The sequence below is a fragment of the Eretmochelys imbricata genome, chromosome 10 (assembly GCF_965152235.1).
Source record: "Eretmochelys imbricata isolate rEreImb1 chromosome 10, rEreImb1.hap1, whole genome shotgun sequence".
Classification (NCBI taxonomy): Eukaryota; Metazoa; Chordata; order Testudines; family Cheloniidae; genus Eretmochelys; species Eretmochelys imbricata.
In genome coordinates this window covers 18,168,207-18,181,095 of record NC_135581.1, presented here as the reverse complement: position 1 = coordinate 18,181,095, position 12,889 = coordinate 18,168,207, and the positions used below count along the sequence as shown (strand labels likewise).

Sequence of the window (12,889 nt, the reverse complement as noted above, 5' to 3'; positions counted from 1 at the left end):
AATAATAATAATTCAGAACACTAACTTACATTGCATGAGAAGGATAACTTCCATTTTCAAGAATTAAATTCCAGGATTGAACTTGTATCTATCAGAGTAGTTTTGGAACTTTTACCAGTCAGAGCTTTTGTTTCTTACTTTTCCATATACATCCTCAGCTACCAGATTGTTTGTGTCTTTTTCTGTTCATAAAGAGAAGTTCAGTTATTCCAGAAGTAATTCCTGATTACAGGAGCAGGCGATTTAAAATCTATCTATCCTTTCTCTCCATAGCCTGAAAAGGTGAACGTTGAAACCATGGTTCTAGTCTTTACCATTATGCTGCATCAGTAGACATCAGTTTGCTTAATGTTACTGTGTTGCACAAACCCTGCTTTCCTGTCAGTGTGAAGAAGTACTGCGTGTTGCACAGTTAATTCAGCCCCATGCTAAAGATTAATAGCAGACAAACTAGCAGAAGCTACACAATGATATGACTTTTTAATTTTTTTCTTATTTCCAAAAGCCAAAGGAAGTGGAAACTTGAAAGTTCAGAAAGGTAGCAATAGAGGGTCTAAATCTGATCAAGTCACCTGATCAAAGTTCTGCCACATATACTCAGATCTTGTCCATACACAGTAAGCTATATCCATTTAGAAACAGATATAGTTAAACTGGTACAACCTCCTAGCATGGGTACAGTTATTCAGGAATAAAGGAGCTTATAGTATATCATATAGCTTATTCCTGGTCAATATACAGTGTTACAAAAACTTTGTGTAGACCAGCCCACACACACCTGACAGGTATTGCCGCATTCACATGGGCACGAAATTCAAATTCTGCTTCACCAAATAGACTTTATTAGAGATGGATCTGAGCTACAAAAATCAGAACCACATTTTTCACACCTCAAAGCTCAGGAAGTTTTGATTCTGATGATATAGTTCAGATTTCATCTCATTTATCACATTTACAGATAATTAAACTTCAAAACACAATATCCTAATTAAAGGGATACAGTCAACTTCAAAAATAGTATTTCCATTTGAAAGTTCTGTGCCATGAAAGATTAGTGAAAAAAGTTCTATTTTCTTTTTTCTTGCACTGGAAATTTGATAGAATTTTTGCAATTTTGGTCCCTGCATACAACCTTCCTCTGTCCCTGCAAGAAGCTATTTACCATTAACCAGCAACAACAGAGCTAGAACCGAACTGGTAAGTAAAACAGATGTATACACAGAAGAAGAAAAAGAAAAGAAGTCTGAGCATATTTTGTGTTATAATTGCTACCCAAAAGTTCATTCTAAACATAAAACAAGGAAGCAAAAAAATTCACAGCTACTTTTAAATTAAAAAAATATATCAGAACATACTATTTAAGGGAGTTCTATCAGATTTTTTTAAAATTCCTTGACAATATACCTTTGCAAAGATTTTTTTCATGTTGAAGGCTCAACTAAACAACCATATATTGATTCATATGGTGAAAGTGATCTTTGTATTATGGTAACATTTTTAGATTTCATATATATGTAGAATTAGCTCTCAACTCTCATGGTGCACATTTTTATACTCTTTGGGGTGCCTAGTAGATAAACTAAGGGGTAAAGCTAATTGCTGCAGGTTTAGGTTGCTCCCGAGGACAGCTACAGATCTCACTTATTCCTTTACAAATGCTCCAATTTCATGATCCTCCAGATGCAGAGGACCAGGCCCCATTCACATTAGGAAACTAACTTGTCAGTGACAATGGTTCATCTCCTCTAAGTCTCACTTTCTGTAATACTGCTGAATAGTTTTGTTCTTACAGTGCCAACAGTTATACCATTTTCACCTCCTCCAGTTCAATGGTTTTCAGTAAGTCAATTTCTTAGCATAGACAGAGCTTCGGCATCTGTAAAGCACATTTTCTATGCTGAAAATAAGATGGGTCCTATGAATGAATGAATGATGTCCTATCAGGAAGCCGTTATCACAGCTGTCACCATATCAGCAGGGACACAAACTGTACATCTAATGCTTTCCCTTGGGGGGAAAACTCTGGGTCAAGAGCTTAAAAGTTTTTGACTTCAAGTATGGAGTCCATTATTCCCTAAATGATTGCCTGCAGAGTAAGGGAAGTACCAGACTGTAGGCCATTAGAAGTCCTCCATTGTTACTGAAGAAATAGGATGCCACAACAGGACATCAATATGATGGCTTGAAAATTTCTAACTTTTAAACTTACAATTTACTACACCTCAACAACTAAAGAGAGCAGAATCTAGTGAGGTCTGATCACGTGATCATTTAAATGTTGCATGCTTTTTGCATACTTAACATCCCTAACATGTGGAGAGCTGACTACTTAGTCAAAATGAACTTTTGATTCTTTCACATATATGAAACTAATGTTCCACACATACAATAGCAGGATCCACTTCCACATCCATTCAATCTATCAATTTAATAAACTACATGATACTGACAGCAAACTTCAGAACCGTAGTCCCTTTCTCTGCCAACTTAAGTTTTAGTAACATTCAAACAAAGCCAAAAAAGTTTGACATAGAAACAATTAAGTCAAAGGACTTAGATACTGTACTTCAGGCCAAATTACAAAGTTTTACAAAAACAACTTTAAAAATTAATATAGTAAACTAAAGCAGTTTAGCAACTACATGGGTGACAGGACATGCTGGAAATAGTTCAGATGCAAAATATACTTTTCACTTATTGAAATGTAATAACTGCAACACATCCCAAACAAAAATCCCATTAGTTTACTTACACCTCTGAACTACTTTTCCCTGATTAAAGAACAAAATTTATATATATGTTTTGTGTGCTATTTTTTTAGCCCTTGAAAGACCTCCAGTATGTTTGCAGCCTCCATTCTCCTTCAAGTAATTTCCAATTAAAAAACACAAAAAGAACAAAAATGCACTTACTGAAGGTTCCCGTAAATTCTGTTTCAATATAAGCAACTCAAAACGTCTATTTACCACTAAAGGAAAGTGTCTCCTACTATAAAATAAGTCACTGAGCAACAAAGTTGCTACTTACAATACTGTGTGGGGTGCCAGCAACAGCTGAACTGAAACACCTTAAAATCATCATACACCATAAATCACCTAGGACAAAACCCTGAAAGGCGAAGGCTAAATCAAGATAAACCCAACTAGGATCCTAGGACGTTACGTGTTGTGTGATATAGAAACATTTTGTCTCTCTAACCACCAATAGATAAGGGATTGCTTATATAGCAGGAAATACCCTCCACTGTCCACAAGTCCTACCCCAGCTCTTTCCAGTACCCAGCAAAGTCTGGATCCTTTATATCAGAGGCGTCCTGGCGTTTCGTTCCCCATTTGACTAGGCCACATTAGAGAGGCAGTGCCCGTTCACCCCACACACACCCCAATCCTGAGTGTGTAGGCCCCAAAGTCAGGGACCGGGTCACTCGCACCTCCTCTCCCCCGCCCCCACCAACTCCCTCTAGGCCCCAAGAGTCAAGGAATGGGTCACTCCCCCCGCACCCCCTCTAGGCCCCAATAGTCAGGGGGTGGGTCACTCCCCCCTCCCCATTTCCCTCTAGGCCCCAGCACTCAGGAAGCTGGGCCTGCCTACGTAGAAAGCCGGGGGTTTCTCCTCTCCCCCACACCTTCCCTCCTCCCAATCTCCACAGGCCCCAGCACAGCGGGAACAGGCCAGGCCAGGCCAGGCCCCCTCCCCGCGTGTCCCCGGAGGCCGCCTAGGCCGCGCCTCCCCCTACCCGAGCCCAACCCACCTGGGTTGCCAGTCATTCCAGCTCCGCGGGTGATAGTGCTGCCTGGTGCCGATGCCGCTCAGCCGAGACCCCGGGGCTCTGCGGCTCATTACCTTGCCCGAGAGGGCATGGCCGGCCGGGCAGCGGCGCAGGGCAGGGGCGGCGGCGGCGGCTCCTCACTCGCTCCCCTCAAGCTGCTGCTGTCTCACAGGCAAGGAGGAGACGACGGCGGCGGTGGCGACTCCGCCTGCTGCTGCTGCCTGGCCGAACGGCATGCTGGGATCGCGGGCCATGGGGCCGCCCCGCTCGCCCGCCCTCCGCGGGGCACCCTGGGACAGCGGCCATCGAACGGGGTCACCCCCGCGGGGTCACGCGGAAAACCCCCCTGTGCTGGGCCGGGGCGCCCCCCCCTTACCCGCCGTGTCCTCACAACGGGCTTCCCTAACCTTTCCCTCACTCCGAGAGGGCACACCCAGCCGGGGGGAGTCTCCGCAGCGGGGGACTCAGCCCTCTGCCTCCTGGCCCCCGCCCCGGAGGGGTCTCCCCGTGGTGTAACTCTCCCCTGTCTCCCATTCTTTGGTGTGTTCGGGAGGTTCGCCTTCCCCTAAGGGAGCTTCCTGGCCCCCACCCACCCGAAGAGGGGGTTTATCCTCAGGAGGGGGTCATCCTGTGATGAGGGTGTCTCCTGTCCCCATGAAGGGCGAGTAGGGTTTCCTGCCCTCCCACCCATATTGAGGGGACTACTCCCCCAAAAGTAGTTTCCTACCTTGCCACGTACCTTGAGGGGTCTCCTGCCTACCCGACCCAGCCCAATTCACACAGCGGTTCTTTCTCCCACATATAGGACAGAAGTTCACACGTTGGTGCGCTACAGGTATTGGGGGTGGTTAGCAGGAAGCTGGCTAAATCTACTGTGCTGGTTTCTCCTTTTTACTTCCAGCTGCTAAAATGCATTTTAAAAGATACATGATACCTTTGTACTAGTACTTTTCTAGGGAAACAACTGCTGTAGTTGCCACAAGGATGTGACTGAAAATGGGAGGGGAGACAAATCTACAAGAAAATGCCTGTCTATTATAACGTGGTCCACACTTGAAAGAATGTGAAAACCTGTGCCATTGGATACATTTTCAAGGAATATACTAGGGCCGGGTCGACACTAAAAAGTTACATCAACCCAGCTAGGTCACTCTTGTGTGAAAAATCCACACCACATCCAACCTAGTTAAGCCGACCTAACCCCTCTCTGGACAGCATTAGGTTAATGGAAAAATTCATCTGTCAAACCATCTACCACCTCTTGAGGAGGCGGATTAACTACAGCGACAGGAGCACCTCTCCCTCACTGTAGTGAGTGTCTACACTGAAGTGCTACAGTGGTGCAACTGCAGCAGCTGAAGTCGTAGTCTGACACAGGCATTTTTTTTCTCCTCCAAGAAATGGATGCCTTGCATTGGCTTATTTGGTCATCCTGTGTTCCTGTTCTTACTGAGTATTCCTCAAGTTTTCATGAAATCTAATACACTGTAGTCAAACACTCAGTAAAGATGCTCATAGGCCTAACTGCTCTTATTCATTACTGTATCCAAGGTTGGACAACAGCACGACTTGGGGGCCTTGTTAATATCAGGCAATAAACTGCAGTTGTGTTGGTGAATGAGCTGAGTCAATTGGCATATTGCCACTTCTAGCTTTTTATTGGACAGCACTGAACATATTGATGTGGTTTTGCATCCCTCAAGCAATGCTTGCAGGACATCCACAGGTTCCAAAATAAAATTCCAGGGCTCAGAGCCATCACATCACAATGCTGAATTGCAACATAATTATATTTTGATGTGATGTGACCCAGTGTCATCATAATGCATTGCAATGTCACAAATGGTAACCTTGGGTAGGCGCTGTGTATGCACTGTGTTTCTACCTACTAGCTTTGAAGTGCTTAGGAGTTTCAGGGCAATACTATAAATCATGTTGGTTCACTTGCAACTCTTAAATATTTGAGTCAGTTTTACACATATAACCCATTGTATATGGCATTATAAATCCTTTCATTTGCTATCTTAGTTCTACTTCTTTTGGTATTTAAATTGAGAAAATTAACCAGTAGCATTTGATATTCAGCAAGCTGAAGAAATAAATTTAAAACAGTAAAATCAAAATCAGATTTTAGTGGAGTACTAGCAATATCGAGTGCAAAGATTCTCTGACTTTCAAAGAAAGAATCTTATGGATCATATCACCACCCACTGATAATGGAGCAGATTATCTCCCCTGTGAGGAAAGGAAAGGTAATATTAGGGATGTATTTTTAGCTGCCTTTTAATGTGATTTAGCAGCTGGACACAAGAAAGAGAATCAGAACCATGTGGCCAACCTCTGTCTGTAGACCACCACAGTTTGAGCACTGCTGATTTAGTGGGTAGAGCAGGAAGTATTGTATAAGAACTGGATTCTAGTCATGAATCTCCTCCTGAATCTGTGTGGTCTTGTGGAAATAATTTAGCCTCTCTGAGTATCATTTTCTCCTTTTGTAAAACAGGGATAATAATGACAGGTTTCAGAATAGCAGCCGTGTTAGTCTGTATTCGCAAAAAGAAAAGGAGTACTTGTGGCACCTTAGAGACTAACAAATTTAAAAATTCATGAAGCTGATAGATTTCCACTCTGTACGGCTAAATTCAGTGCCTTGCATAATGACAGGTTTCAGAGTCATTTTGAAATCACTGTACAAATATTAAAATGCTATGTAAGTGCCAAGCACTATTCAATACGTAATTGAACTATTTCTGTTTAGAATGACTACATTGTGAAATTGATAGTCTTTTAAGTAATAATTAAACTTTTCATCATGATCAATGAGATATAATAATAATAATAATTTGTCACAGAGAACTTTTTCATCTGTAGATCTCAAGGTACTTTACAAAAGTGGATAAAAACATTTAATCCCCATTTTGCAGAGGGGATAGCTAAAGCACAGGGAAGTTGAGACCCACGTTTTCAAAATTGGCATTTCAGTTTGCTCTTGTTGGTTTCTGGGTCCCAGATTTAGATACCTAGGGCCCAGGATTGATGTCAATGGGAGCTACAGATGCTCAGCACCTTTGAAAATAAAGCTGTAGGTGTGTAAAGCTGCATATCCAAAAATTGAGGCACCCAAAATTAGAGACCATTTTTGAAAATGTAGGTTTAAGTCACTTGTCCAATGTCACAGAATGAGTCAGTGGGAGTGCTGGAAATAGGACTCTGGTCTTCTGACTCCCAGCAATGTGCTCAGTCCACTAGACCACATTGCTAATGTTCTTTCTATTGCAGAATTCTGGAGCTGATTGACACCACTAATTCTTTGCTGATTTCCAATTTATCCTCATGATTTACTGATTTAATATGTAAAACTATTAGTCCAAGTGTTACTTTTTATTACAACTAAAGCAGGGTGTATACTTCTACTGTGCTTAAATAAGACAGCACATTACATCTTCCAACCTTAACCAGTTTGCTTCCTTACCCAGCATGGCTTTTCTAAAAAATCTGTGCATGCTAAGGAGCACAAGCCAAGCCAAGCCATTTTCTGGGCTCCATAGCTCCACCTATACCCTTAACAAAGCCACATATTGGAAGAAAAACAAACAATCACCATTGTGGGTGAGGGAAAGAGATGCTAACCATTTCCTAGTTTGGAAACAGGACTGAGGCCAAGGAGAAAAACAGTATTTGAGCAGAGAAACACAACCCACCAAGATTCTGTAGTTTGAGAATTACAAGTGGGTGCCTACTAAAGACTACAAAGAATTCCTAGAATAGAGATTCCCTGTAAAGATAACACTGCTATGCAGATATGACTGTGTATCATATACACATTGTATAATTTTCATTTAATCCAAAATTGAGTTTACACAATCTCCTTTACACTAACATGTAAACAAACTGAAACAATGGACCTCATAAGATAACACACTCATACATTCTAGATTGTTGTTGCCATTGCAAATTTTGTTCATTTAATGCCAAGAAATCTTACAATAGCTTCTTTGAGTGATATGGTAAATTAAGGTTGTTGATTAATCACAGTTAGCTCACACGATTAACTAAAAAAAAATTATGATTAAAAAAATTAATCGCGATTAATTGCACTTTTAATCACACTGTTAAATAATACAATACCAATTGAAATGTATTAAATATTTTTGGATATGTTTCTACATTTTCAAATATATTGATTTTAATTAAAACACAGATGTTTAATTAAACATCAGATGATTTAATTTAAAAAAAAATTAAAACACAGATGTGGAGCATCCTTTTTGAAGTCTTAAAAGAACAACACTCCGATGCAGAAACTAAAGAACTGAACCACCAAAAACAAAAATGAACCTTCTGCTGGTGGCATCTGACTCAGATGATGAAAATGAATGTGTGTGAGGCCGCACTGCTTTGGACTGTTATTGAGCAAAACCCATCATCAGCATGGACACATGTTCTCTGGAATGGTGGTTGAAGCATGAAGGGACATGAATCTTTAGCGCATCTGGCATGTAAATATCTTGCAACACCAGTTACAACAGTGCCATGTAAACACCTGTTGTCACTTTCAGGTGACATTATAAGCAAGAAGCATTATCTCCTGCAAATGTAAACAAACTTGTTTGTCTGAGCAATTGGCTGAACAAGAAGTAGGACTGAGTGGACATGGAGGCTCTAAAGTTTTACATTGTCTTATTTTTGAGTGCAGTTATTTTTTGTTTACATAATTCTACATTTGTAAGTTCAACTTTCACGATAAAGAGATTGCGCTACATTATTTGTATTAGCTGAATTGAAAAATACTGTCTCTTGTCTTTTACTGTGAAAATATATTTGTTATAAAAAATACACCTCTGCCCCCATATAACACGACCTGATATAACACGAATTTGGATATAACGCGGTAAAGCAGCGCTCCAGGGTGGCGGGGCTGCGCGCTCCAGTGGATCAAAGCAAGTTCGAAATAATGCAGTTTCACCTATAACGCCGTAAGATTTTTTTGGTTCCCGAGGACAGCGTTATATCGGGGTAGAGGTGTAATATAAAGTGAGCACCATGCACTTTGTATTCTGTGTGGTAATTAAAATCAATATATTTGAAAATGTAGAAAACATCAAAATATTTAAATAAATGGTATTCTATTATTAACAGTGCGATTAATCGGGATTAATTTTTTAATCGCTTGACAGACCTAAAATATACAGTAAATTGAACACTAATAACAAAAAACAACATCTTGTAACCTTCCCTGTTGATGTGGATGACAAGAGAAAAATACATTTTACCTACTCACAAATCTGTTCCAATTACTAACATGTTTTCCCACTGATCACTTATTTCAAAAATTATTTGAGTAATACGGTATGTGGGAATTTAACCTATGGCATCAAGGTCATTTAGAGGACAGTTTACACTGAGCAGTATTCCTTTGGTAACACAACTGATACAATTACTTTCTTTCCACTGAACCATTTATATTTCCAATTTGTATAATTTTTTTAAACATTCTATTAAAAGATGGGTATTGCAGGTCTCCAATATAAGTTAATATCTTATACTTAAGTTTGAATTTATGGGTTCTTGCTACAGAACTTGGGTTTATGCCATGGAATACATGAGGCCTGCCCACAAATATAAACTTCCATATGATCTGTTCATTAAATGCAGATTACTTTAAATGCTCTGCACCAAGGGGCCACATCCTGTAATTACACTGGCATAAAGCTGAATAACTCCATTAAAGTGAATGGTTTCTGGATAAGTAACTACTCAGTGGAGTTACTTTTATTTGACACCAATGTCACTGAGAACAGATTAAGTCTAGGAGATTAAATAAAGTGCGCTGCAAAAAATATGCATAACAGTACAATTATAATTCATATTATATAACAGGCCATATTGTCTCTCTTAAACTTCAGCCAGTTTAGGTGGTGGAAAGAAATGCCACAACAGCAGACTCGATTCTGCCACTGTCTCAAGGGAGCCCATACTGCAGCAGCCCTTTTATAATTATTTGCAAAGCACATGAGATCACTAGATGAAAGACAATAGACTGGCAAAGTATTGCCTGGTTAATCGATTGCACAGCAATTTCTTGTGATTGTTTTTAAAGTGTTTTTATACCTCTCTGGGGATCCTAACTGAATTCTTTAGCTTTGTCTACACTAATGACTTTACATATGTCCATGCACGTGGTTCTGCCACAACCCCTCTATTATGCACATCTAAACGGCAGAAGCATGTGTCTGATGGTGAGTAAGCCGCTACACCTGAGAAGACTGGATCAGTACACACCGTCAGAGGTGTCACAGCACCATACCCGTACCAGTGTATAGTGTGGATGGGGGTCAGGGGAGGGCACAGGTCTTGAGTTTCAATAGTTCTTCCACTCCAGTCCCACAAAGCACTGAAGCCTTTCTTCCTGACTCTGAACCAATCTATAAAGGTCCCTGGCCCTGCATTTTCACTTGTAATAGTGAGCTACACTGACCACATCAGAAAAGCTTCCTGCTGCACTCTTTACAGATCAATACAGGTGAACATGGATCCTGCTCCAAGAGTAGCTTTCTGGTCCACTGAGCCCACCCGGGTGCTGATCACTGTGGTAGGAGTAGGCCATTTTCTATGACTTTGCCTGGAGTGACACAAAGGTACAGCTGTACTGGTAAATTTCACAAAGGCTGGAGCAGGCAGGCATTGAGTGGACTCCAGCTCCATGTCAAGAATGCATCAAGCACTTGAGGCTCCTGTAAAGAAGGGCAAAATACTCAAACAGTTGCTCCAGGAGGGCTCATTGTACATACCCCCCTTCTATGAGGAGTTGGCCAGGGTGCTATCTAGGGCTTCCATTACAGAGCCTGAAGTGGCTCACAATTCCCTCTTCTATCGCACTAGCCTCATTGTCTAATAGGAATACGGGCCACCAGAGGGAGGAGGCAGCAGGAACCGGAGGACAAGGAGCATGTGCTTTTGCACTTCTACCCAGAGAAGCCAGTTAAGGAAACTCCCCCTGCCCCTCCCAATGAACCCAAGGAGGTGCCAAGCCATGATGGCAGGAACCAGAACCCACCGATATCTCCTCTTACTCTACTGCCAGGTTTCAGAGTAACAGCTGTGTTAGTCTTTATTCGCAGAAAGGAAAGGAGTACTTGGAGTACCTTTTTTACTCTATTGCTACATTCCTGATTTTAAGCCCAGCCTGAGCTCCACTTCAACCCTTAAATGGTCCATGAGCAAGATACAGCCATAGATCAATTATTTTATTGATTTCGGATGAATCACTGTCTGAAAAAACAGATTATTAACTAAAAATCTTGTGCCCCTGTGTCTGTGCATTTCTCAGCCAGCATGCAGGCAGCAATGATCCTGGGTCCACATGAACTGGGGGAAGGAAGGGAACAGGCTTAGAAAGGTCCCAGTTGGGGATGTGACAGTTGCAGGAAACTGACAGTTGTTTGTGTAAACGTAGTAATGGCTGGTCTTTTGTTCCTTGGAAGATTACACAGTTTCAGTGCTTCTATACCCCCCACCCCCGCTCTTACTATCCCGTTACAGAATGGAGGAAAAGGTTGAGGTGGAGGGCAGATAGGTCCAGAAATGGGGAAGGGAGCATTTTGGTTGTCTGAGGAAAAGTTAGTCACAGCACTCCTTTCTCCTTTGGAAGATTACAACATTTTTACCATCCTGGTCCCTGGTGTCTGGCCTCTCCCCGCACTGAGCCATGCTGCAGGAACTGAGGGAAATGGGGGTGGGAGAAAGATCTGGACTGGCAGTTGGATAAACACACTGTGGTGTCCCTTTGCAGTGGAGAGGCAAGGGATGTGTGGTGCTGACCTGAAACTTCAGGGAACCAAATAAAGTTGCAGTGTTTCTCTTTCTTTCCCTGTATGTGGTGTTGTTGTAGCCATGTTGGCTCCAGGATATTAGAGAAACAAGGTGTGAAAGATAATATCTTTACTGTATCCATTTCTGTTGGAAAAAGAGACAAGCTTTTGAGCTTACACAGAACTCTTATTCAGACTGAGGATAATACATCACCCACCTCATCTTTCTTTCCCTGTCCATTTCTCTGTTGTTAGGTAGGAACAGGGGCTGAATTTTCTGGTGATGCCAGCAGAGTGGGCAGTTTTTGTGGTTCACATCTCCTTTTGCATGGAAATTCCATATGACAGCTGAGAATATAGTCAATTTCTAGTCAAATTGCTTTCCAGTCATGTAAGCATATTTCAGCAAAATTTCTGGTGTAGCAGAAACTCCATCTGGTTCTTGAGGTTCAACGGCAGTACAAAGCTGCTTGGTTCACCTTCATAGCTGGCCAGACCTCTCCACTCAGCAATATGTCGAAGTATGAACATTAGCAGAAACATCTCTCTGGCATAGATTGCCAGATCTCACCACGAGACTGGAAAGCCACCTCTCTTTTCCATTCTGGTACCTTGAAAACTCATGTTCTCCAAATGTTGGCCAGCCTTTTAAGAAGACATTTCAAACTGGTAATTGAGACATTATGAACATTTTATTTTTAAACCATTAGTACATATTTCTTACCATTAGTAGATATTTCTTACCTCTACTCCTTCCTCATGGGCTGCAAAAGTTGTCTGAGAACCAAGGATAGTCTAAGGCTATGTCTACACTGCGCACCTTACAACAACGCAGCTGTGCCACTGCGGCCGCGCTGTTGCAAGGTGTGCTGTGTGAGTGCTCTTTATCGCCAGGAGAGAGCTCTCCCAGCAACAACAAAGCCACCTCCAACAAAGCGCTGTCCACACCAGTGCTTTTCATTGCTAAAACTTTTGTCATTCCGGGGTGTGTGTGTGTGTGTGTGTTTTTCACACCCCTGAGCGACAAAAGTGCCAGTGTAGACAAAGCCTAACAGTCACATTCCTGGAATGCTGAAAAGTATCAAAATTGTGGGCTTCTGCCACAAAGTTATGTTATAAGATCATAAGAATGGCCATGGTGGGTTAGGACAATGGTCCACCTAACCCGGTATCCTGTCTTCCAAGTTCCGACAGTGGCCAGTGTTGGGAGTGAAGTGAATCTCAATCCAATATTTTGGCAAGCCAGCCAGTATGTAGATTGGGGTTAACAACCAATATCCCAGGGCCCATGACTTAAGAGTATTGAGAG

At 41.8% G+C, this 12,889-nt stretch overlaps 1 protein-coding gene across 3 annotated transcripts in view; it reads right to left on the bottom strand.

Moving 5' to 3' along the window:
• Nucleotides 1-3,943, bottom strand: part of SMG1 (SMG1 nonsense mediated mRNA decay associated PI3K related kinase) — a 119,226-nt gene extending 115,283 nt beyond the window's left edge. The window contains exon 1 of one of the 3 annotated variants that reach the window (XM_077829098.1): nt 3,752-3,943. In XM_077829098.1, the coding sequence (XP_077685224.1) occupies nt 3,752-3,840 (89 nt within the window). In that variant the 5' untranslated portion in view covers nt 3,841-3,943. The remainder of the gene's footprint in view (nt 1-3,751) is intronic. The other 2 variants (XM_077829097.1, XM_077829099.1) reach the window with 2 other exon arrangements.
• Nucleotides 3,944-12,889: the final 8,946 nt, after the last annotated feature.